At 42.9% G+C, this 27,091-nt stretch overlaps 1 protein-coding gene across 3 annotated transcripts in view; it reads right to left on the bottom strand.

Annotated features, from left to right (window-relative positions):
* The window catches only part of UBA7 (ubiquitin like modifier activating enzyme 7), a 61,991-nt gene extending 35,325 nt beyond the window's left edge, over positions 1-26,666 (bottom strand). For 2 of the 3 annotated variants that reach the window (XM_087709288.1, XM_087709290.1), the window contains exons 1-10: positions 26,388-26,666; positions 23,692-23,768; positions 22,948-23,116; positions 20,823-20,957; positions 18,958-19,064; positions 18,638-18,728; positions 17,463-17,601; positions 15,733-15,830; positions 8,321-8,467; positions 8,057-8,209 (exon numbers count right to left, since the gene is read on the bottom strand). In XM_087709288.1, coding sequence (XP_087565414.1) covers positions 8,057-8,209; positions 8,321-8,467; positions 15,733-15,830; positions 17,463-17,601; positions 18,638-18,728; positions 18,958-19,064; positions 20,823-20,957; positions 22,948-23,116; positions 23,692-23,747 — 1,095 coding nt within the window. In that variant the 5' untranslated portion in view covers positions 23,748-23,768; positions 26,388-26,666. The remainder of the gene's footprint in view (positions 1-8,056; positions 8,210-8,320; positions 8,468-15,732; positions 15,831-17,462; positions 17,602-18,637; positions 18,729-18,957; positions 19,065-20,822; positions 20,958-22,947; positions 23,117-23,691; positions 23,769-26,387) is intronic. The other variant, XM_087709289.1, reaches the window with a different exon arrangement.
* Positions 26,667-27,091: the final 425 nt, after the last annotated feature.

Here is a 27,091-nt window from a genome sequence, read left to right as displayed (position 1 = left end):
TCTCAGTGTGTTGTATAATTATGGTACATTTACACTGGCCAAACTTTGCTTCTCAGAAATTAGGACACATGTAATAAGAAAAGGTGTTAAGAGGAAGACATAGCTTTACAAGTAATCCTTGACTTACAACCACAATTGGGCCTGGAATCTTGGTCATTGAGTGAAGTGGTCATTAAGCAAGATGCCACAATTGCTTTGCTCAATAACCACAATCTCTGTTTTCCCAGTTGCGGTTGTTAAGTGAAGCCCCAGGGAGAGGAACCAGACCTCCTGGGCATGGTACAGCCACCACCCCAAGGAGGCCCAGATCCTGTCCCTCACCATGGGAGAGAACAATTGTGAGAATGATGGAGTTTGCTAGTGTTTTGAGGTCCAGTCCTCCAGCACCTGTGAGGATTACATTCCCTGCATGAAGGAGAGAAGGAATCTTAGAGTGCTGGAGGACCGGACCTCAAATCTAACACCTCTTCACTTGCGGCTTTTCCTTTTTGGTTTCCTCAATGACTTTCTGAAAAAGCTGGCAACGAAGATTGCAAATGGCCATTACACAATTGCATTTTAAATGTGGACAGGTTGTCAGGAGCCAGAAATGCGGTGATCGGGGGGCCCTGCAACGTTTTACAACAGCCATCGTTGATTGCAAATTGTTATTAAACAACCAGTCTTGAGTTGAGGACTAGCTGTGTGCAAAAACGAATACACGATAAATCCCTTATTTATAGCTATTTTCTCTTCCTCACAAAGTATGAAACCAACGTTATGGCCAATTGAAAATGCATCACTCACACATAGGAGAGAGCATACAGCGAAGGACTTTAGGCCTGGCATAAAGGTTAAGGTTTCCCCTGTCAGTTGAGTCCGACTCCAGGGGGAGGGGGCTCATCTCCCTTTCTTAGCCGAGGGAGACAGAGCTGTCTGAAGACACTTCAGTGGTTATGTATGGCTATATGTCGAGGCGCAAATGGAGCCTAAGCAGAAGAGGGTTATGTCTCTTATTACTCTTCAAAAACCGCCTCTGTGTTAGGAATCTTGTCCATTGTAAAGGTTCCCCTCACACATAAGTGCTAGCCGTTCCTGACTCTAGGGGGCCTTGCTCATCTCCGTTTCAAAGCCGAAGAGCCAGTGCTGTCCAAAAACATCTCCGTGGTCATGTGGTCGGCATGACTAAACACTAAAGGCACACAGACCCCCTTCCCACCAAAGGTGGTTCCTATTTTTTCTACTTGCATTTTTTAGAAACTTTCGAACTGCTAGGTTGGCAGAAGCTGGGACAAGTAACGGGAGCTCACTCCGTTATGCGATGCTGGGATTTGAACTGCTGAACTGCCGCTCTTTCTGATCGACAAGCTTAGCCACTGCATCCTTTAAAAAACAGCCTTCAAGTTGCTCATCTATCATGTGGCTGCAATCTTTCCACTGTAGTAAAATACATTACAGTTTTGTTTAAAATATTGTACTGATTAGCTCTAATTAGCTCTAAATTAGCATATACAATATGATGCAAATCAGCAGGTTTTTTCTTGAGATGCATTTCTTCTTTTGGGGTGATGTTTAAGTGGCCACCCTTCTACACAACAGTCTCTGGAGGGAGAGTTTCTCCTCTCTTCTCTAACCTCCTCCTAACTGGTGCAACTGAGAGAGAAACAGAGGAGAGAAGCTCAAGCTTCCTATCTTTCCTTAAAAATGGTTTAAAAGCATAAACTGCCATCTGGTGGACATTTTATGAATTATGAGCAAAACATTCTTGTATCCGGTTAGATTTTATAACACTGTATAGAATAAAGAACAACAGAGTTGGAAGGGAAGGGACCTTGGAGGTCTTCTAGTCCACCCTCCTGCCCAAGCAGGAGATCCTATACAATTCCAGACAAATGGCTGCCAATCCCTTCTTAAAAACCTCCTGTGAAGATGCACATAATTCTGGAGGCAAGTTGTTCCACTAATTTGAAATCCATTCCATATATTGTAATCCATTCCAATTAGGACAGAAAACCCTTCTCTGCTTGGTAGATGGACAACACTGAGTTAAAGCTAAAACTATGCTAGTGTGACTAGTAAAAATTGGTATTAAATAGTCTTTAATTGTCATCTTTCTTAACAATATCTTGGACAATCTATGAGTAGTATTTGTTGTTGTTAGTTTGGGAAGTCGTGTTCGACCCATCGCGACCCCATGCACAACATTTCTCTAGGCTTTCCTGTCCTCTACCATCCTCTGGAGTCCATTTAAGCTCACTCTGACTGCTTCAATGACTCCATCCAGCCACCTCATTCTCTGTCGTCCCCTTCTTCTTTTGCCCTCAATCGTTCCCAGCATGAGGCTCTTCTCCAGTGAGTCCTTCCTTCTCATTAGGTGGCCAAAGTATTTGAGTTTCATCTTTAGGATCTGGCCTTCTACAGAGCAGTCAGGGTTGATCTCTTCTAGGACTGACCTTGCAGTTCGATCACCTTGCAGTCCAAGGGATTTGCAGGAGTCTTCTCCAGCACCATAGTTCAAAGGCCTCAATTCTTTGGCACTCAGCCTTTCTTATGGTCCAAATTTCACAGCCATACATTCCAACTGGGAAAACCATAGCTTTGACTATATGCGCTTTCCTTAGTCGAGTTCTCAGATTAGAAAAACCCAGCTTTTATATGCCCTCAAGCTAGAGCAGGAGTCCCCAATCCCAGGTGTGTGGACTGGCACTGGTCCATGGTCATTGAAAACTGGGCCACAAAGTCGCGGATAGGTGCCTGAAGCTTCCTTTGTGCACAAGAAGCCATCATCCCCTCCCTTCACTGCCACCATCTTCCTCCCCTGACGCTGCTGGTCCGCAGAGCCGGAAAGATCGGAGACCGCTGCGCTAGAGGATCTGTGAGTCCACTACTTTAGATGAACAAGGAGGAAAAGTGAAATAAAGATACACTACAAGCTGATCAGGAAAGGAATATCATGTTATCTGGCTCCAAAATTAGGGCTAAATATTGTGAAAGAAATATCTTGAACATTAAAAGATACGTCCAGACTGAAAGCGACGAAACTTACTTAATCATGCCTCTATTTAAAAATATATACAGTGGACAAAATGATTAGCAGTGCCATCACAAAACTTCTCATGCAGCTTCAAAACTATTTCTTTTAGTTTCCTGTAAGAATTCATACTTATTCCTAATATTGTATACTGCTCTCATGCATTCAAAGCACTTTGTGTATTTTATTAATTAATCCTTTCAAGAATCATATCAGTTACATCAATAGTATGTTTCTCTACTTTCTTTTTTTTTGCACATGAGGAATATTGAGGTTGAAAAAGACTGGCTTAGGGTACATATTGAATTATTCTCAAAAGAGGTGAAACCTACTTCCTGATTTTTAGCTTTTTTAAGCTGCTACTTTATATTAGATATCTCCAGCATGATTATTAATTATTGTGGGTATTACCTACATTGAACTTCTCAAGTATTCTCCCTCTCGTTTTAACCTTGCAATCATTTTATGAAGTTTGCTAGGCTGACAAGAGACAGATAATTTATTATTGAGTGAGGACTTGAACCTGGATTTACCAAATCCAGTTTTTTTTAAAATCACTGGACCATTGGTTTTTTATTCAAAGGCCATGTCTTAGCAGAATTTCCTTAACGCTTAATAAGATGTCCTTAATAATTAAAGGTTTGGGCACAACAATGTTTTTTATTAGTATGTGATAAAAATTCAGTTTAGAATAACATGATTAATATCATACACATAAAATGGAAATCCATCAGAAATATCTATGGGAAATGATTGTAGATGGTATGTGGACTACAATTCCGTTAGTAGATAGAATTTTTGGGAACTACAGGTAGTTTCTGCCTTATGACCATTCACTTAATTATGGTCTAGAAAGAGTTCCCTTCCAATATAAGTCCCAAGCCTATGCCGATGACTTAGTATTTGTTTTAGAAAATCCACTAGAATATAGTCTGAAATTAATTCAAAAATTAGAAGAATATGGTGAAGTGGCAGGATTAAAAATTAATAAAAGCAAAACAAAAATGATAACTAAGAATATGACAAAAAAGCAAGAAGAGGAATTGGAATTAGTAACTAAAATGCAAATAACTAAGAAAGTGAAATACTTGGGGATCTGGTGTCGACAAAATGTTCTACAATTAAAGACGCTAATTATAATAAACTAGTGACACAAATAAAGATTTAGAAAGCTGGAAAAATATTCAGCTATCACTAATGGGATATCCACAGTTAAAATGAATATTTTACCAAGAATTTTATTTTTGTTGCAAGCCGCATCTATTAATCTGGGTAAAACTTTCTTTCAAGAATTAAACAAACTAACTGCTAGGTTCATCTGGCAAGAATGAAAAGAGAGAATTAAACTAAAGTCAATGCAAGATAGCAAGGAGAGGAGGCTTAGTATTACCAAACTGGGAGCTATACGCATTAGCAGTAACAACAACATGGGTGAAGGACTGGATAGAGTTAAAGAATAAAAGAATCTTGACCTAAGAAGGCCATGATCTGCAAGCAAGTTGGCATAGCTTCCTATGAGATGATAAAAATAAACGCACAAATACTTTCAAAAACATCTACCATATTTTTCAGAGTATAAGACGCACCGGAGTATAAGACGCACCAAGGTTTGAAGAGGCAAATTTTAAAAAAGTAGGTAGGTAGATAGAGGGATAGAGAGGGAGAGAAAGAGGGAGAAATACAGTAGGTAGTTAGGGAGAGAGAAAGTAGTTAGGTTGGTAGGTAGATAAAGGGATAGAGAGAGAAATAGAGAAATACAGTAGGTAGGGGAGGAGAGAGAGTGTAGGTAGGTAGGTAGAAGGATAGAGAGAGAGAACTAGAAAGAGAGAGAAATACAGTTGGTAGGTAGGTAGATGTTTGCAGGTGTACTTATCCATGTGCTGGAGAAGGAAATTGCTGACAACCTGCAGCACCTAAGACTTTGTTTCTGCTGGCACAGCACTTGATCAATATAATTCTCATCAATCAGTTAAAGAGCTTTCCAAAAGGAAAAAAAAGTTTTTGCACTCTGCAAACCTCCCAAAAACGGCCCATTTTTCGTGAAAACAGGCAAGTTTTTCCCCCCAAAAGGCATGAATAGCCTTGGGTGGGGGGCTTGCAGAGTGCTCCTGGAGGGTGGGAGTCCAAAAATGAGCAAAAAATGCCCCATTTTTTGCGAAAACGGTCCCGGGTTTTGTCAAAAAAATTGCATGAGTAGCCTTATGGAGGTTTATAGAGTGCTGCTGGGGGATGGGCGGGGGGAACGGCCCATTTTTTGCTCATTTCTGCCCTCCCCAGCCCCCAGGAACTCTCTGAAAGCCTCCATAAGGCTTTGCACAGCCATTTTGGTGGAGGGGCAGGGCTTCAGGAAGCAAAAAAAATGCTGTATTTGATGTATAAGATGCACCTAGATTTTCAGCTTCTTTTTTGAGGAAAAAAGGTGTGTCTTATACTCCAAAAATACGGTAATTAGAAATGCGTTATTGCAAAACTGGCTCAAAATAAAAATAATGTGAAAATCCAGAATTGACTATCCCCGACAGAAAGGACGACGCACCCAAGTTTTACAGATATGAATAAAGTGTTAAGATACAGAGACTTAATTAACGGACAGGGAAATTTAAAAACAATCAAAGAACTGGTAGAACAAAACATGAAAGTTGCCTGGCTAACCTACTTGCAAATCAAAACTAAACCCAATAATGATACTAAATTATACGGCATTGAAATGGAACCACACAAATTAGATAAAACAATCCAAAGCTCAGAAAGAAAGATGATAGGGGGAATATATAAATTTCTGCTGAAGCATAAAATGGAAGAAGAAATTGTGAAAGAACAAATGGTAAAATGGGCACAGAACTTTGGCTACAATATTGATTTAGATAAATGGGAAAAAATTTGGGGGACAAATTTAAAAATGACACTATCGGTTGCATACAAGGAAAACCAGTACAAAATGTTTTACAGATGGCACCAGGCACCAGTAAGGTTAGGAAATATCTCAGCAAATATTTCCCCAAAATGTTGGAAATGTGAATCAACACATGGAACATATTATCACGTACGGTGGACGTGTGAGGAGGCTAAAAAGTATTGGAAAAGGATTAAAAATTGGCTGTAGTCAATAACAGGAGTCAAAATAGATTGGAAACCAAAAGTTTTTCTTCTAGGAATAATGACTGTGAAATATAAAAAAGAAATCCAGTATTTAATTTTACACATAATTACGGCGGCGAGGATTGCCTTCACTCAGAAATGGAAAAATAAATTAATACCAGGCGAAGATGAAATAATAAGAAAGGTTATGGAATGTGCTGAAATGGACAAATTAACAAAAGAAATCCAGGGAAAAGAAGAAACAGAATATTAACAGATATGGGGAAAATGGTATAGGTGGATGGAGGAAAGAAACAAGGAGCAGTGGTTAAGGGGAATTAACATATATCTATGCACTCAAGAATGTTTAAATTTACTAGAGGTAATCACCCAATATAGCAGATAGATGAGTAAAATAAAGGGGTTAAAAATGGTGAAACACAAATGAAATATATTAGAACATAAGTATTGTGTCGATTTGAAATTGCTGTTAGAAAAAACAGGAAGTTCCTGTTTGTATTGTATTGTGTAAATGTAGTGTACGTCTAAGTTTTGTGTGTGTGTGTGTACTTGTATATTTGTAAATAAATTTTAAAAAAAGAGCGTTCCCTTCCATGCATGGAGAGGAGCTGAACTCCTTCAGCAGGCAGCTCTTTCAGCCAGCCCCCAGAGACAAGGAACCTGGGGTGCCTCCAGTGGTGGGCTGCTACCTGGTCAGACTGGTTCAGCTGAACTGATAGTTGTAATCACTGGCTGCCCACCCGCTCCTGAGCTTTCCATATACCTGTATAGCGTATTTTTCGGAGTATAAGATGCACCAAGATTTTGAGGAGGTAAATTTAAAAGAAGTTTTTGCAATCTGCAGACCTCCCAAACCCTCTGCACACCTCATTTTTAGTGAAATATAGCAATAGCAATAGCAGTTAGACTTATATACCGCTTCATAGGGCTTTCAGACCTCTCTAAGCGGTTTACAGAGTCAGCATATTGCCCCCAACAACAATCCGGATCCTCATTTTACCCACCTCGGAAGGATGGAAGGCTGAGTCAACCTTGAGCCGGTGAGATTTGAACAGCCGAACTGCAGAACTGCAGTCAGCTGAAGTAGCCTGCAGTGCTGCATTTAACCACTGCGCCACCTCGGCTCTTTTTAATATGGGGCATGCAGAGAGCTTGAGAGGTCTTGTCTACTTGTCTTTAGAATGAGAATATAATTCTTGGTTTAATAGGTATTCATCTTGATTTGACATTCTTCCTCTCCCCACTCCCATACCCAATTAATTGGTTAAATGGAGGATTACCGTATTTTTCAGAGTATAAGACGCACCTTTCCTCCCCAAAAAAGGGTGAAAATCTGGGTGCGTCTTATACACTGAACACAGCATTTTTTGTTGCCTGAAACCCCACCCCCTTTGCAAAAATGGCCGTGCATAGCCTTTAGGCTTCCAGATTGCTCCAGAGGGCTGAAGAGGGCAAAAATGAGTGAAAAACGGGCTGTTTTTTGCTTGTTTTTGCCCCCCACCCCAGCTCCCAGGAGCACTCTACAAGCCTCCTAAAGGCTATGCATGCCCTTTTTTTTTTGACAAAAAATGGGCCCGTTTTTGTGAAAAATGGGCCGTTTTTCGGAGGTCTACAGAGTGTAAAAACTTTTTTTTAAATTTGCCTCTTCAAAATCGTGGTGTGTCTTATACTCCGAAAAATACGGTAACTACAATGAGTATGGATGTTTAAAATGTTGGTATTTCTCCATACAAGTGTGCATATATCCCAACGTGTTCACTTTCTATCATACCACAAATCCTTTTTCCTTTTCCCATTTTGTTTTCATTTTTGTTATTTCTTTCCTATTTGTTTTCATTTTCTTTTTAAAACCATATTATACTTGATGCTTAATTACTGTTTCTCTCTTCAATATTTTTTTAAAGCAATCAAATCAGTCAGTCAACCTCTGCCTGTTCTGCCACTTACCTTTAGGACTTCTTGAGCAGCAAGGCCTCCAATAAGGCTATTCATAGGGCTCAAATCCCCCATACATCCATACGCAAATGTCCGTATCAGATTCTCTTGTTCCTGATCCATATCTGGGATCCTCACTAGTTCTACTAACATGTCTGCATCCGCCTGCCAAGGAATAATTACTGAAGTTGAAGAAACGATTTGGCTGGGGAAGGGAAAGGGAAAGGAAGGGAATGGGAAAGTAAAGAGCTGGATAGTTAGGTAGGCCAGACTTACCCGATTCTGAGGTCTAGGAAGTCGACCAACTTCATTCTGGAATGTGTGAAGTGCCCGAAAGGCTTCATGAAGAGTGCGATAACGAAACATTTTCTTTCTATCTTGGGTGTTGAACTTCGGATTATCCATGCAGGCTTGCAGAGACTTCTAGGAATATCGAGAAATAAGCAAAAAGGGAAAGCTGTATCTAATTACACATCCTTTCTCTCAGATACCATATCTCAAGAAAGTATTCTCCTGCCACAAGAATATGTGAAGCCCAGCTAGCTCAGGAACGTCTACTTCAGCAAGTCTCAGATTTTTAAATTTTATATCCAACATCACCTTAACGAAGAACTGCAGACAGAGACAAAATGACCATTCGCTTACCTGAAGGGTCCTTTTCTGTACGCTTCGAGGAGAGTCCAAGCATGGGTTAAATTCTGTTTGACTGCCCTGGACTGAATTGAAAGATCTTTAGCCACGCCTCCTCTTCCGGTTCCTCAGATTTTTCGATGAAGACGTGGACCTGTAACACTCTTCAAATGTGGTTCCATTGAGTCTGTTCTTAGTTCAGATCAACATAGAATGCACGTCAAGTCCGGTAATGAAGTCACAAATTCACATCAAGAAATCCAATGCGTATACACATGGAAGCTGTGAAAGAGACCCTAGGGCGGGGTTGGACTCTCCTCGCAGCATACAGAAAAGGACCCTTCAGGTAAGCCAATGGTCATTTTCCTATACGCTGCTTGGAGAATCCAAGCATGGGACATACCCAAAGCTAAATGTCACTAGGGCGAGAAGAACCTGATTCAATGGTCTCTCCAGCGGTATGAATACTCTGAAGGACTCGTCTCCCAAACACTGCTTCCACTGATGCAAACGTGTCCAATTTGTAACCTCGAACAAATTGGGATGGTGAAGCCCAAATAGCCGCTCTGCAGATCTCTTCTATGGGCGCTTGAGTCACCCAGGCTGCTGTGGATGCAGCACTCCTCATAGAGTGGGCCGTGATACAACGTGGTACCTGTTTAGACTAGAGCTGATAGGCAAGGGCGATGCAAGCATGCAACCATCAGCTGACTATGCGTCCCATGGTAGCAGGTTGAAAAAGTGATTTCGATCACCTGAACGCCACAGTGCGCTTGATGTATTTGCTTGCAAATGGTTTGAAGCACATCCAGCTTATGCCACTATGTTTCGTAGGATGTTTTGGATGAGGACAAAAGTCCGGAAGAATGATCTCCTGGCTCCGATGAAACCAAGAGTTGACCTTTGGAAGAAATGAAGTATCCAAGAGGAGAACGACCCTGTCTGGATGCATGACGCACAAGTCCTCCCTGACAGACAAGGCCACCAAAATCCAAAATCCTACATGCAGAGGTAACTGCGGTCAGGAATACTGTCTTGAAGGTCAGATGCTTCAGGTCACAGGTATGAGTAGGCTCAAACGGAGCCTTGACTAGAGCCTTAAGTACAACATTCAACTCCCAGTACGGGTATTGATGAACGACCGGGAGCTGCAAGTTGGAAGCTCCCTTCAGGAAACTGCAGACCTTGGAATGACATGTTAGGGATAGGTGGTCACTGGGAGCGAGGACGGTGGACAGTGCCGCCACTTGGCGACATAGCAAGTTGGCTGCCAATCCCTGGTCAAATCCTTCTTGCAAAAAGTCTAAAACTTGCGGTATAGAAGCTGAAGCGGGGTTTATCTGCTTAGGTACGCACCATTTTGCGAAGGCTGACCAGGTGGTCTCATAAATTTTGATAGTAGATGGTCGACTTGCTGCCTGAATTGTTTGGATGACCTTTGAGGAGAGCCTGTCCCTCTCTAGGAGGCCCCTCTCAAGTGCTAAATGGCCAATTGCAACCATTGGGGGCTCTGTGATAGGGCCCCCTGGCTGAGAGAGACCTCCTCTGGACGACTCCTCCACAGCTTGGTCATGGAGAGGCTCACGAGGTCGGCAAAGCAGGCCTGTCTGGGCCAAAATGGTGCTATGAGAAGAACCTCCGCCTGTTCTATGAGAATCTTTCGGATGACACTGGGAAGGAGAGGCAGCAGTGGAAATGTGTAGAGGAGGCCTGATGGCCAGCGGCAAAGCAGAGCATTTACCCCCTCTGCCATCTAGAACTTCTACCTGGAAAAGAAGCGAGGGAGGTGAGTTCTCCGGGGTGGCAAACAGGTCAACTGAGGGGTGGCCGAACCACCATGTAATCTTGACAAAGAGATCCGGGTACAGACGCCACTCCAAAGGATCGATCGTGGCCCTGCTCAACCAATCTGCCTGGACATTGCTCACCGCAGAGATGTGCTCTGCTCGAAGGGATGACAGTTGTTTCTCTGCCCACTTCCCCAGACATTTTGCCTGTACCATCAAGGGCTTGGAGTGAGTGCCCCCCTGGCGGTTGACATGTGCCTTGGTGGCCACATTGTCCGTTAACAGCATCAGGTGCTGGCCATGGATGGTCGTTTGAAAGTGAAGGAGAGCTAGCCTCGCTGCTTTTAATTCCAGCCAATTTATGCTGTGTTTGAGATTGCCTTCGGACCACCTGCCCTGAGCGACCTGAGTGTTCAGATGTACCCCCCCATCCGAAGAGGCTGGCATCCATAGAGATGGTTAGGCGATGTGGCTTGCGGAAGAGACTGCCCTTGGCCAGTGCAGGGGAGTCCCACCACTGCAGGGACTGTTGGACCTTGAAAGGAACCAGAATGGGAGATGGGGAGTTGCTCTTCTTGGCCCTTTGGTGGGGTAGAAGGCACCATTGCAACTGTCGTGAGTGCAGCTCGCCCATAGCACTATCGAGGCAAGAGGTCATCTTGCCTAGGAGCTGCAGGACTATGGGTGTGGTCCGTGAGGCTCTCATCTGAGGAATCAGTTGTCTGAGGCTGGAGATCCACTCCTGCGACAGAAAGACTTGGCAATTTACAGTGTCTATGATGGCATCGAGATGCAGCAACCTGATGGTGGGGGTGAGATGGCTTTTGTCCATGTTGATGGAGAACCCGTGGTCTTGAAGGGCTCTCATGGTCATCTTGAGATCTCTGACCACTTGCTGGCAGGACGGCGATTGGATGATGATGTCATCCAGGTATGTTTGAACTCTCACTGGACGCTACCTCAGAGACACTACCACAGCTGCCAGAATCTTTGTAAATGTTCTGTGGGCTGATGACAGACCGAACGGCAGGGCCCTTTGTTGATAGTGCGTTCCTGCATAGTACAATCTCAGGAACCTGCAATGGGCCTTGCAGATAGGGATGTGAAGATACGCTTCTCTGAGATCTATTGATGTTAGTAGATCCCCTGGCTAGATGCAGTTCAAGATTGACTGGAGAGACTGCATTTTGAAGCGTTTGTATGCTAGGTGGTAATTCAATCTCTTTAGATCTAATAGCCCCTTACACCCTCTTGAGTTCTTTGGGACTAGGAACAGGATTGAGTAAAAACCTGACCCTTCTTGACCTGCTGGTACTGGTTCTATTGCCCTTATCTCCCGAAGGTGCTGGATCTCGTTCCATTAGGGACCTTTTGGCTGGGGAGGAGGGAGTGGGGCAGTGGATGAAGTGGTAAGGGGGAGGGGAAATGAATTCTAGGGTCGGACCCAGACGGATTGTCTGAAGTACGCACTGATCTGACGTTGTTTGCTCCCATCGGGCCTGAAATAGTTGGGAGCCGTCAGATGGCTGTCACTTATAGTGATGGAAAGCTTAGAGCCTGATCCGCCACGAAAGGGCCACTTGGAGAAGGATTATTGTCTGGCCCTGTCCTGAAAAGGCTGACGGTCCTGTGACCGGTCCTGCCCTTGATTGTACGGACGGTGGTACTGACCGGTGCTAGTGGACAGTTCTGAGGAACGAAAGGATTGCTTTCTGAAATAACCAGAACCTTTGCCCTCCGTTTTCTTGGTGACAGACAACATAGACTTCTTTTTGTCCTTGTTTTCAACTAGGACAGGTTCTAAGGCTTTCCCAAAAAGTTTCCCTCCCTTAAAGGGGGCAGAGGCCAACTTCCACTTGGACCTCATGTTTGCGTTCCAGTGATGAAGCCACAAGAGCCCCCTGGTGGTGACATTAGAAGCCAGAGCACTGGAAGTGAACTTAGCAGAGTTGAGGGTGGCATCCGCAGTGTATTCTGCTGCCGCTAAAACCTTATTGAACTCCTGCCTCAATTTGGTGTCCCCTGCCGGAAGCTTAGCAAAAAACTGTCTGAGCCAGAGGAGAGAGGCCCTGGACATAAAGGACGCTGAAGTGGCTGTCTTAATGGTCCAGGCAGCCTCTGACGCGTCTTGTGACAAGCCCTTTCAGATCTCTTATCCTCCGCTTTCAAGCCCTCTAATAGGTCAGGAGGCAAGACTGAGGAGGATGTAAGGCCTTGTACCGGAGGATCCACTGGAGGCAATTTTAATAAGTCCTCCAGGGGGGCATCCAACGTATAGTTTTTTATCACTGCTACCAGGTGTGGCTAGACTGCCCGGTTGAACACATTGGCGCTGCACTACGTTCAAAAATAATTTAGGAACTGGCACAATCTCCTGAGGAACAACAGGTTCCTCAGAGACTTTCACTAGGGTCTGACGGGTCTACTGTCACCGGATCAATGGCAGTTACTCCCATACGGGTGGCTGTTTTGGCCTTGCTCAAGATTGTCTTGAACAAAGCATGTTTAAACAACCCAGCAAAGGCCGGCTTATCCGTGACAGCTCCCTCGTCCCCGGAGAACTCCTGCTCTGGAAGGATTTCCTCATCCCTGGGGAGCCTCTGAAGAAACAGCCTTAGAGGAAGAAGATCTGGCCCTGCAACGTCACTTGGAATGTTGTTTGAGACTCTTTGCAATGCCCTGGGATATGGCCTTGGCTATAACATCCTGCATTTCCGAGGAGAGGGTTGGCCCTCGGTCTTCTATAGGCCGCCTACGCTTAGCGGCCTGGCGGGGCAGAGGATGTTGTGGAGCCAGTGATAAAACTGGAGGAGAATCCTCTGCTTCTAATGAGCAGTGAAACAAATCAGCATTATCTCCCATGGATGGTCTAGGGGAGTTAACTGACTCAGAGTAGTCATCTGATGAAAATTCCTGGCCCTGGTCCTCACTATCTGACCGTGGTGGGTCCTGATTAGTAGGAGCTGGGGCCTCTGGTGATTCCACCGCAGGAATTGGAGAACTAGCCACCGGTTGTTACTGGGCATGTTTGGGTTGTTTCTCTGGTGCTTTTTGGCGACTGGGGGCAACTTGGTCTTGGGACTTTGTTCCTTTCTTTCCCCCCGCCTGGCTCTGTCTGCTGAGGGCCTCTGAGGCTACTTTGCTCGCCTGGTAAAGCTCCTGCTACTAGAGGGCCCTGGCTACGTTGCCTCTTGATGGGAGTTGTCTGCCATTGTGTTGTGAGCAAGTGTAGTCTGGGCACCATTCACCACCTGGAACACAGTTTGGGTAGCTGCAGCTGCTGGTTCAGAAGTGGAAAGGACGCTGGCTGAGATGAATAATTCAAAGGTGCCTCCTCAAGGAAATTTCTGCTGCGAGATCCAACCCTCCCAGCACCTGCAGATTTAACAGCTGGTGGGAGGCTTAAGGTAAGGACCAACACCTCGCTGTTGCTGAGTGATTGCCACAGTGGGGGTGGGAGAGACTGGCTGCCGTACTGCTGGACAAAAAAGTCACACTGCCACCACTCCCCAATGCTCACTCCGAAGTGCAGGGAAAAAACGTGGCAAAATTGCAAACAAAATGGCCACTGGAAGCTTTCCCTTACTCAAAATGGCCACCACAACAATCACTGATGGAGAAAAACAGCGCCAAATTCAAATCAGGAAGAGTGATGGCGCGAATGGCTGGGTCCTCATATCACTGACCGTCACGCCAAACACTCAAATCAGTAAGGGCGATGGCAAGAACGGCTGCCCCCCCCCCTTACCGCTGACTGCTGCGCAAATACAAAGGGCAATCGTGGCCGCTCCCAAGCCAGTTTGCTTCGTCCAGCAAGTCACGCGTGTCCGGGGAAGCCCGGAAAAAGCGCCGGTAACAAGCAAAAACAAGCGAATCAAAGGCAAACTTTAAACAGACCTTATTTCCTTGCAGAATGGAGAATTATCTGGTTGCAAAGTCCAAATTAAGGTTAAATTTCTGTTGATATACTGGAACCACTTAAAAACGTGTCCATTGGGCTAGAACTGAATTGAAAAATCTGAGGAGCCAGAAGAGGAGGCGTGGCTAAAAATCTTTCAGTTCAGTCCAGGGCAATCAGAATTTAACCCAGGCTTGGACTCTCCAAGGAAAAAGCCCACTTATACAAGAAATTATATACTAGAAAATTACTATTAATACTTATCAGCTATGGCAGGGATCCCCAAACCTGGTCTGCGGCCTGGTACTGGGCCAAGGCCTGTTGGAAACCAGGCTGTGCAAGTGGTGGTCGAGCACACGCATGAAGTTCCGTTTGCACAAGTGGAAGGCCCACGCACAAAAACATCACCTCTTCCCCCCACTGCTGGCTTGCAGAGCCGGAAAAGTTGGGGACCGCTGAGCTATGGTACTTTTGAAGTACATAAAGAACCGGAATACTATTGTTGACATTCATTTCTGCTAATATAGTTATACAATAATGAACAAGACATGGGGCTGTGCTTGCATTTACCATTGAAATGCATTTACCATTTTCTCCTAAGTATAAATTACAAAATATATACAAGGAGAGAGAGAGAGAGAGAGTGCACCAACTACCCCCAACTTTTCATACAGTGATCCAATCCTCAACTCCAGGAAAGAATGAGATGCTTAGCTTCTTCTTCCTCAATACTCTCCGCTGGGAAAGGGATGTGCTACCACCCTCTCTCTCTCTCTCTCTCCCTCCCTCCCTCCCTCTCTCTCTCTCTCTCTCTCTCTCTCTCTCTCTCTCTCGTGTGTGTGTGTGTGTGTGTGTGTGTGTGTGTGTGTGTGTGAAGAGCAGAAGAGGGGAATCATTCTGTTACATGTCACTACTGATAAATGTGCCATTGATCTACAGTGACTTTTAAGTTGAGCTCAGACAAATGTCCTCCCCAACTTGACTCAACCTGTAGCAAAGCTGAGATTTTCTGCATGCAGCATGTATTATACTACTGAGTGTGGCCAGCACAGTTTCCTACACATAGTTTTGTATCACAAGCAAGTAACCTTTCTCAAGCAGACGCTCTACTTCCCAGCCTCATTTCAACTGGAGGATGTACAGTATTAATTCATTATGAAAGGATCAATACCCTAAAAATCTCAGGAAGATAAAAAATTGAGGAAAGCTTTTTAAAATCTCTTTTCCCTATGAAATAATACTGTACATCTCACAATTCTTAGCTAGGGCAACATACTTGTCCAAGAATCAGTCCTTTCTGTAAAGTAGACTGAAAAGAAGAACTCAATTTTTCAAATTCCCAAGATATGTATAGTTCAGAAATGAGAACTTACAAAGGAGTGTTTTTGAGGCATCTTGACCTGAGTGATGATCCCACCACGTTGGTATGGGGAAAAGGAAGACGTGTCTCCAATTTCCAGGGTGTTATTTCCTAAAAACAGAGCAAAAAGAATCAGATTCTGCCCTGATTGTATGTTTAACGCTGTTCCTAACCCTACACAGTTTAATTTTCAGAGTCAGATAAAAACGTGACTTCAATTGCTAAAAATGTAACCTTTGCAATTTAGGTTTTTTTGGAAAAGTTTTGGTTCCCTGACAAATATTTTAAACCTCCACAACTTTCCTTAATTTTCCTATCAACACCACTACTATATTATTCTGTCATTTTTCTCTTATATAGTCCTCGAGTTATGACCACAATTGAGCCCCAAAATTTATGTTGCTAAGTAAAATGTTTGTTAAGTGAGTTTGCCCCAATTTATAACTTTTCTTGACACAGTTGTTAAGTGAATCATTGCATTTGTTAAGTTAGTGACATGGTTGTTAAGTGAATCTGGATTCCCCAATAATTTTCCTTGTCAGGTCGCAAAAGCTGATCACATAACCCTGGAACACTGCAACCGTCTTAAATATGCCACACATCTGAATTTTGATCATGTGACCATGGGGATGCTGCAATGGTCATAAGTGTGAAAAACAGTCATAAGTCACTTTTTAAATGCTGTTGTAACTTCAGTCACCTAATGAACTATTGTAAGTTGAGTACTATATGTATATTCACCAGCTCAGATTCTTGATGGATTTTCCACATTAACCCATAACCACAGACCTGCAGTCATTGTGACAACAGTTTTCCAAAAGGTTCGGAATACCCCTATTTTTAGAAATGGACCATTTCAGTTGTGAATAGCTTTTGTTTTCCCACCAATAAGAGTGTATGCAGCATCACGCTTGCATCAGTTATTTGGTTTTTCCATAGCAGCATTTGAATTTGAGTCTCGGTCATTTTGACTGGAGATCTTTGTTAACGTTTTTTTTTTTTATAATGTTGGGGCCAGGTTTTCCTCCAAAAAGAGTGCGATTTGGTGATCCAAACATCAAAGAAACTGTTCTAAAATGGGATGGAGAAGCAGAGAGTGATCTAAGTGAAGTGGAATCAGATTGTGATGAACACTTTGTAATGGATGATGAGGAACCCACCGCAGCCACCAATTCTGACATCAGCAATGATGAAGCTCCTAATGAAACTGATGACCAGGTACAATCTATGTCATGCAATAATAATTTATATGGCAAAAACAGGTTCAAACGTCTTCTGCGCCTTTTGAAGGAATAGATCCAGAACTGCTAGTCACAATATTGTGCAATTACAATGGCCAGCAGCTAGAAATCTTGGAAAGTCACCTACTCCCCTAGAGATTTGCAAATTATTATTTTCTAAAGAAATTATTAGCGCCATCTTCAGTAGACCAATGTAAAAATTAGAGTAGAAAAATGGAAGTTCAAGGATGGAGAAACAAAAAGTGACCTGCACAATGTGGATTTGCTAGAGATCCATACATTTTTGGTTTACTGCTCTATACATCAATTTTTAGATCCAACCATGAAAACACCGAATATCTTTTTGCTACTGAGGTCATTATGATCTCATGTCTGTAATAGCATAGCCGAAATAATGAGTCTGTGGTTAAGGGTTAATCCTCCAGTTCTTTATGAACATATTCCGCATTCAAGTACGAAAGATACATGGAGCCATGACGGGAAAGAAAAAGTGTCCTGTTACCTTTCGCACAGATCTGGCGTGGATTAGAACCATTCAGTTGTGTCATCCCTTCAATTTCAGAGAAGGTCACCCAGTCACCATTCCTAAAGCAATGTCTCTGCTCATCATCATAGGCCATAGTCAAGAGACCAGGATTACCCTGAGTGAAAGAGAGAAATCTGAGATTATTAATCTTCCCTTTCAGCACGATCAACCTATTTCTCTCCAATCGTTTGAACTCCAATATAAAATGCACTCCAAGTTACCTTGCAATATTAATAAAATTGACAAGGGTTAATTAGTAATAGTCCAGCTATAGCGAAAAAATCAGACAGCTTGGCTTACCTCCACCATCTCCTGTTATTCAGCTTGAGAGAGAATAGTTGCTTTGAAATTGAAATTCCACATCCACAGCTGAGATTTCACATAAATATAAGCCCCTCGTCATGACATTATTCACTGTTTAGGAGTCTGCAACCCATGGCTCTGGAGCCGCATGTGGCTTTTTCATCCCTCTGCTGTGGCTCACTGTCACTCAAAATATGCGTCATAACCGCCAATGTGCGACACCCGCCAGCACACGATTTATTGAGTTTTTCGACCCATCTTTTTTTTTGGAGTTCAAAATGTTTTTGTTGCATGCAGAAATAATTTTTTTTCTCTATAGCAGTCCACTGATTTCATAAATGCAACACACTATAGGTTTTTTTTTTTAATACATAGCATAAAGGTAAAAAATGATACATGCAGTGTTATCTTCATTTTAGAGGTCAAAAGGGTTTTGTGGCTGCCAGTGTTTTCTTTTCTGTGGGAAATGGGTCTAAATGGCTCTTTGAGTATTTAAGGTTGCCGACCCCTGGTTTAGATGATTCCCCTTGACCAAAGTCAGACACCATCTCCTGACGATCCCTTCATAATTGTAATTGTAATTGCTTTATTTGTATGCCGCCCTTTTCCCTGGGGGGACTCAGGGCGGCTCACAATTCAGGGGGAGGGAGGAAAGAAAAAGAAATATGGGGGCTGTCTTGGGTAGATACATTATATTCAGGTTTTAAAGGAGACGGCACAAGAAGGGAATTATGAATAGAAAAGTAATACAGAAAATAGAGTAGTTGTGAAAAGACATCAGCTGGTTTGCACAGTATGTGATTGTATATTGGGTGAAACAGCCATTGTATCCCAATGAAGGAAGTTACCCAGGTGATGTGTTCAATGGCAGCAGATGCAGGTTCAGCTTCTGAAGGATCATATACCACATGTTCTTCTCCAAAATCACAGAAAATCTGTCTGAAGTCAAGAGAAAGACAAAAATAAGTCACGCGTCCAATGATGCATTCAACTTATGTGCCACCCTTAGAAATACCTAGCAAACATACAGACCGGTGGTAACTTTCAACTACAGGGTCTTCCTATACAAAAAAAAAAATCTCTGCAATGTTCCAGCATTATTCATGTAAATTTTCCATTTCCTTGATCCCCCTCCTAGAAAAAGGACGACCCATTCATCCATACATACCCAGCCAGGCCCTTTGTGTTAGCTAGGACAAAGCAAATTTGGTTGGCATGGCAGAATTCACTGATATCCAGCTGTTCCTTCAATGATGAGTTGGTCAGAACCACAACCTGGAATAGATTGGATGGGGAGGTTCAGAGCATAAGCCACATTAAGCAATATCCAATCACAGAGAATGATAGGGAGGACATTCTCCAACCATATGCTCCAGAGGTGGTATTCAACAAGTTCTGACCTGTTCTGGAGACCCGGTATGAGAATCAAGATATAGAGCCTATTGATCTATTACATTCAATAAATCCTATGGGTGATAACAAGCCAGAAGAAAAGAGATATGAACCAAAATATTCAGCTAGGAAAATTTCAAAATTTACCAGAAATATTTGTAATCCTGCTGAGCCGTTGCTAACTGTGAAATATGCCTTTTGCAAAATATGCACTTCAGGGGTGGGTTTCAGGTGGTTCGCGGCAGTCCCCGCAAACCGGTTGGTCGGAGAACCCGGAAGTAACTAACTTCCGGGAACGCTGAAGGATCCACCCACCCGCCCGCGTTTCTTACCTGGTTCTAACGAGTTCTGCGCTTCCACGCATGCGCAGAACGCATACAGTGCCTGCGTGATCCTCCAGGAGCAGCTGGAGTATCACACAGGCGCTAGTACGCATGCGTTCACTGCGTGCATGCACAAGGACACCGCCGGCCCCGTTCCAACCGAACCGGTTGGAACGGGGTGAGAAACCCACCCCTGATGCACTTGTAAAGATTCGTTTAAAACAGGAAGAATGAAACTGTTGGAAATGAGGAATTGAAAGTAATGTACACAGGTGTTCACGGAAAGTGACAGTGAAGTTGTGAAGCGTGCATGTGGTTAGAAGAACAGTTTTAAGGATAAGGTTCAAGATCAGCTCGAGGCCCAGTGATTTATAGCAGTCCTTGCAGGACTTGCTATATATCATTGGACCCCATTGCAATGGCTTGTTAATTCATGTGTATTACTGCTATTATATTTTTTATATCTTTTATATCTATTCATTTCTTATGTTCCAAATTATTAGAAACAATAAACCTCTGATCTTAAAGTAAGAATTATTGCTTGTGTTGTTGCCTTTAGAGCCGAGGTGGCGCAGTGGTTAGAGTGCAGTACTGCAGGCCACTTCAGCTGACTGCTAGCTGCAGTTCGGCGGTTCAAATCTCACCGGCTCAAGGTTGACTCAGCCTTCCATCCTTCCGAGGTGGGTAAAATAAGGACCCAGACTGTGGGGGCAATATGCTGACTCTGTAAACCGCTTAGAGAGGGCTGAAAGCCCTATGAAGCGGTATATAAGTCTAACTGCTATTGCTATTGCTATTTGTTTCCTATTGCATTTTTCCTATGACACCAGTAAATACCACCTCTGACTGGCCCCACCCCCATCTATTCTCTGCCTCCTGAGTCCCAGCTGATTGGGAGGCAATGAGGATTTTGCAGTAACCTTCCCCTGCCACGCCCATCAAGCCACACCCACCGGTAGTAAAAAAAATTGAATCCCACCACTGATTATGCTCTCTGTTTAATGTATACCACACATCTATCCATTCTGGACATGTTAGTCCTGGCAACTGCATGGGAAGACTAATTTTCAGGTGCGACTCCTAATCAAAATCTTATAATTCTTTTGGAAAATTTACAACAAAGTTAGAGCTGACAGAAATATTTGAGATGGATTGGCAAGCTTGCTGCTACTGCAGGATGAAGAACAGAAACTCTTCCATCCATTCAGATAGAACCCGCCTAATGGTTAGCTTTCATCGCTTCTATCTAGCATTGATAAAATTGATTCTTCTCCCATATTTTCTTTTCCATGGCAGGAGACACATTACTCGGTCTTACCTTGAAAGTAGCCAAGAAGGACTTCATCAGTTCAGTGGTGTGGGGGATCACCTCAACATTGCTATTTAACTTGGAGAGATGTTTCTGGGATATCACAGCTCGGTTTTGCCCCACATCATTCTCTGATAGGTAGAACTATAGAGAAACAGCAAAGCTAAGCGTAAAGAAAAGTCTTTTACATAATTCTTTGCCACCAATAAAACAGCATTTTTACCCTTTTCTTGCCTTATTTTACTGTCAGATGCACCACATTACCTAATAGCATATTTTGGAGTTGACTTTTACATCTCCATTCCCAGCAGCATTTGCATACAATGTGTGTATTCAGTAGTGTTTTTCAATCTTGGTAAATTTAAGCTAGATGGACTACATCTCCCAGAATTCCCCAGTCAGGAGGATTCTGGGAGTTGAAGCCCATCCATCTTAAAGTTGCTAAGGTTGAGAAATACTGCACTATATACTGTGTAAGAAACACAGTAGCTGTAATACTACAGGAGCATAAGATACTAAGAGAATGATACATAGCAGGATCCTAGAATATCTTAACACCGATTCTAAATTAATTTTTTATGAAAGTTAGAATGTCACTATTAGTGTGGCATTTCTCATTCTGACAACTTTTAATGGGAGTAAATAACAGCTGATTTGTTAAACTTCCCAAATTAGGCAACCTTTTAGAATCCCAAGTGATATTATTCATTCAGCCATGTATTGTATAGAGCTAAATTACCAACAATTATCTGTTATGAAACGAGCAAAAATCGGGACTAATTAAGAATCCAGATGGCATGTTGGGAAATTGGATCCTATCACACACTTAGAAAACTGTCTTTAGATGATGGGCATTCCTTCAATTTTGTACCTCTGTGTGACACAAGTTCCTTCTTCCAGCTTAGAAGAGAAATGGAAGCAATTGTCCTGTATGAAGGTCTATTCCTTCTGCAGCAGATCTGGTGAGATCCACAATCAACTAGGGTGAATGGGTGGGAGGGGCGAATCACACTGTCTTGCTGGCACCATTTCAGGGGTGGGTTCCTGCCAGTTCTAACCTCTTCTATAGAAGAGGTTCCACAAATCTACAGTGCCATTTGGAACTGGTTCCAGCTCCCTCCCCCCGCCCGCCCACACATCATCAAGATGAAGACTGAGAGGAGGAATTCTGGGAGTTGAAGTCCACAAGTCTTAAAGCTGTCAAGTTTGAACACCCCTAGAGTTTTTTCTAAAGGGTTAGGGGTGCAAGGGTCTTGTAACTTGACAGCTTTAAGACTTGCGTGCTTCAAATGCCAGAGTTCCTGAGCCAAAATTTTGGTTGCTAAGCAAGAGTGTTGTTAAGTGAGTTTCACATTATTTTACAACTTGGCCATGCCCACCCAGTCACATGACTGCCAAGCCACTCCCATACGGTCACACATCCAACAAGCCACTCCCACACGGTCACATGGCTGACAAGCCACTCCCACCCATCACATGGCCAGCAAGCCACTCCCACAAAGCAGGTCACACCTACAGAAGAGGTTAAAAAAAATTGAAACCCACCACTGCACCATTCGTAAGTTAAGGGAGCATGAACAAAGGGAAAATGACATGGCAATACTAGGGGAGGGGTTCGGCAGAGGGTTAGAATTATTTGAGCCATCTGCAGGGGTTCTGATCTACCCCCAGAGATCTGAGTGGAGACCAACATCCTTTATGGGCTGAAGAAGGTGGATCACTTTTCTTTAGACAGGAGGATTTGGAGAACAAGGTACCTCCAATTCTCCTGCACAAGAAATGTGCCACTTCCTTTATGCTAAGAAAGGAGATGAATTCCAAAGTTGCTTTGGATAGTGAGTGGGTGGCATATAAATGTATTTATTTATTTAATATTCCCCCCCCCGCATTCCGCACAGAAAGAAATACTCTCTGCAAAGGAGAGTAAGAATGATGTTATAAATTGATAACATATAGATGAATGCATGTATATGTGCACAGTGTCTATGGATCTACATATACTACATATAGTCTTGTGGAAAAGTAGCTACAGCAGAATAAAATCTGCACAGAATGTGTGAGCAGAATCAAAGAAGACCTTGTGCCTTACTATTGCTCTCTCGAATTTGTTCGGCAAAATCAGTAAACTGCATACCTGTGAGGACAGGTCATTCCATTGAGCATCATCTTGGTCATGGAGTGTGACAGATTTCACGCCTGCGAGAATCACATTCTTGGCAATCTCGACCCCCAGCCCCGTCATTCCAGAAACCAGCACTGTTGCTGTAGCCATCTTCTGCATGGCCTCAGGCCCAAGCACATAGCTGGAACAAAAACATCACAATGATGCAAATGCCAAGCATTAACAGCGAACTGCACTCCTGTTCTTGTTCAACACTTTCACCCTTATCTTGCTTTCCTTTGCCAATTACCGCTCTCTATTTTTCTTCCATCTGTCATTATGTATTTAATGCATGGAATGACCTCAGGAGACAGAAGGAGAGCACAAGCTGGACATGCAGCATGTAAAATGTATCTCAGCTCAAAGGGTTTCCCACAGGATGGCTGTGGTAAACATTTCAGAAAGGACCTTCTCTAGTTTTCTGTAAAGGGGGTGGGAGGAGAAATACTTTCAACCTTGCAAAATTCTGTTAATGTAACCTTACAACAAAGATAGAGCTGGTTTTCCTGCTTGCACTTCTTGTCAGGACTACTTCGTGGTGTTAACTGTTGTCTTAATCCCCAGATTCTTCTCCCAAATAAATTCCACCAGATGCTCACTCATTATCCAACTACTCTCAATCAGCAATGAGTCTCTATTACACCAGATCTCGAGCAATAGCCCTTTGGGATTTCTTCGCATTCCTCCCACTTTTGTGTCGCATGTTATCAGACTCACAGTTGGCGGGAATACAATTCCTGGTCAATCTTCGGAAGGTCCTCCGTGGCACTCATTCTGATCCTGCTGCTTCTGTACTGTCAGGGGCAAAAAAAAAGGGAGGACCAAGGCATTTAATTGGGCTATTGGAAAGTCTTGCGTCATAAACTTATTGTCCAGGCACCGATCATGGCTGTGCTTATTAAACTGCTGGGGAGAATTGTCCTCTCCTCTAGAGCATCATTCTCTGTGATATCAGAGAAGCCCCAAGCCTGTTAACATTTCACAAGGATATTAAGACTGTGATGACGCAGAGGGCCTTTGCAGGGCTGAAGGAACAATTTTAAACCTTTCCTGATGAGGATGGTGTTTTGGCTCTTCCTTAGTATGTAAGGTGCGGTTGATCACATTTTAATTATTTTTTATGATTGTGTAGCTGTGTCTAGTTTTAACCCTATTACTATTTTCATGCAAACTGTTCAGTCGTGACTGGACTGGCATAACTTGGTACAATATTTCTTGACATTTTCTTCTTTCAAGACCCCTTAAGAGGGATCTTTTCTCTTTTTTAAGAGATCCCACTCTTAAGAAAAATTGTGGAAGATCCCAAAATAGCATTTGTTTGCATTTACCATTTATGGCATTAAAAATGAAAACTGATTGCATTTATACAATATTTATTCAATGAATAAAGTAGATATACCTAGATAAATAAGATACTTTTCCAGGGGGGGGTGTCTATTTTTTAAAACAAATTATTAAAAAATGGGAATAATTTTAATTCTTTTGCACATGTTTTCAGTATTTGGCAAATAAATTTGATTTTGAGGACCCCTGAGGAGGTCTTCGAGGCACCCACGGGTCCTATGATCACTCTTAAAAAATAGTGGCTTACTAAAATAATATAAATGTAAACAGAAAGCAAGTCCCAGCAGGGGGCAGGATGGGGCTGACCTTGTCTAGGTTCAGAAGTTCAACAGAATCAGGAATTAACCTAATTAATACTTGGAGTGGAAATCACCAGAAAATTCTAAAGCTTGTAGGCTGATCTGGAAAATTGTAAAACATTCTGGAAAAAGGCAGTAGCAAGCCACTTCTGTACAGTTGCTAAGAAAAATGCATTAATGTAGCAACATTAACAGTACTGGCAGATTACTATCTTTTACATTGAAAAATAGTGGTGATTATGATGGGTGTTGCAGCCCACCAAGGGTGGGTTTCTCAGCCAGTTTTAAGACCTGGCATTAATTTTCCTTCTACTTCCCCTGAGTGGCTTCAACCAAGTAAGGGAGGCACAACCTTGAGGCTCATTGGCAGAGGGGGCCAGGCCCAACTTCCTCCTTGCTCCATGTAATCTTTAAAACAAAGAAAGCGTCTTATTGGACCTCAACAGGTGGGGCTACTGTATTATGGTCGCAAAAATCTGGACAAACACCAAGTGGCAATGAAAAATTAAAAGTGTTTTCTACGTCTCTTTGTGCCAACTACCAGTCATCTGGATTTTTCAGCCCAAATATGATTATGACTACATATGGGAACTACTCAGCCAGCCTGGCAGGCGGTTTTAAGAGCACAGAACAAGCAGAGCAGTTGAGGTCCTGCTTCAGTTCACACACAGAAGATAAACCCAGGTGTTTCAGGGTGCCCTTCTAAGAGTAATTTCAATACGGTCATTTTATGGGGATAATGGAAGAACAAGGGGTTTCCAGCAGAGTGAGTGTAATGAAAAAGTACAGAAATGATTAGAGATGAACGTGAAATGAGGAAACAATGGAGTTTGTATGGGAGTGATCAGGGGCTTCAAAGTCAAGGCCCGTGGGCTGGATCCGGTGCCCCATGGGGCCATTGCCATTGAAAACGGAGCTCAATGGGACCAAGGAAGGAAGGAGATTATAATGAGAAAGGGAGGGTCTGAAGGAAGTCCTGCCTTAGCACTTGGCCACTACAAGTGCCTCCCCAAATGAGTGATATTGAGCTGCCCACGCCCACCTCATTTCCCCTGAGATCAAAAACAACTCTGATGTGGCCCTTAATGAAATCGAGTTTGACACCCCTGGGAATGATAAGAGAAATATCAGAGACTGAAGTTGAAACAAAAACTATAAATGTTTGGGTCCCCAAAAGTATTAAGTTAAGAAAAAATCTTAACAAGTCAAACAAGAAATAAAAGGCAAAAGAAAATAATACAAGATGAGTAAAACAAGGAAATCACCAGCATCACGGAATTAAACAGGATTAAATTGGCTAGGTAAGAATTTTTTTATCATTAGAGTTATACAACTGAGTATTTATACAATTTTAAACATTGCAGGTAAATAGCTGTAAATATCAACAGAAATAATGAACAGAGCATAAAATCATTGAGAAATAATAATAATGATAATGAATGATGATGATAATGATAATAATAATGATAATGAATGGTGATGATAATAATAATAATAAATCTTTACAGAAAAAGATCTACCCTTGTTTAACACATCATTTAACGTTGGTATTAAAACTTCACGTTAAGAAAACCCCAAATTTCAGATAATTTCTTAAATGTTATTTTATTTCAATACGACTACGTAGGTTGTCTTGGATTCCGGGGAGCGCCTCTGATGCTCCTGGGCTTGCTTATGAAGGTTTTCGTTCTAGCTCGTCCCACAGCCATTCATACCTTCACAACAACCGAGCGCAACATTTTGCCATTCAGAGAAAATTAAAAACCTTACCCACACAGACACTTCGTGCTTCTCCCCACACGAAATCCAGCAGCTCCGGTCAGAAGAACCCGGGAATGTGGCAAAGCCCGCCTCCTTTTGGCAAGGAGTAGGAAAGCGAAAGCGAAACCTATCGTTTTTCGGGAACTAAGCTGGAACAGATAACAATTGCTCGGGTTCCTTTGCGCTGCAGTTCCAACGGGGGATTTCCTAAGAGTAAAGGCGGTGCTTTAAAATGGCTTTAATGCACGGTTTCTTTCTCCTTCCTTCCTTCCTTCCTTCCTTCCTTCCTTCTTTCTTTTCTTTCTTTCTTCCTTTCTTTCCTTCCTTCCTTCCTTCCTCTCTCCTTCCTTCCTTTTTCTTGACAACCTGTAGCACCTAGCGGTACTAAAGTTGCTTGCATAAAAATGCAACTATTTAACGACTGAATTTGCTCTTTTAAACGTTTCTCCAAACGAACCCCATTTGGCCCCCTTTTCTTCGTTGAAGGTCGCACAGGCTGCCTTCCTTCTACGGCTTCTCGGCGCTAAAAACCTTTGCGTAAAATACAGGGAATCGCTGAACAACAAGAACAACGTAAATAAACTTGGGGGAAACTGCGTGCCGTGCGATGGCATCATGTGGCTCCTTTTGTGCCGGTCCCTAAACCCCTGCGCCTTGGCCAGGAGATTTGGCTCCCTCCTCACCTAAGGAACTCCGAGTTCGCGTGTAATAGG

The sequence above is a fragment of the Thamnophis sirtalis genome, unplaced genomic scaffold (assembly GCF_051295495.1).
Source record: "Thamnophis sirtalis isolate CommonGarterSnake01/CBP01778 unplaced genomic scaffold, rThaSir2_p1.2 scaffold_3, whole genome shotgun sequence".
Classification (NCBI taxonomy): domain Eukaryota; kingdom Metazoa; phylum Chordata; class Lepidosauria; order Squamata; family Natricidae; genus Thamnophis; species Thamnophis sirtalis.
The sequence above is the reverse complement of the archived record's forward strand: the minus strand, read 5'-3'. Positions and strand labels throughout refer to the sequence as shown.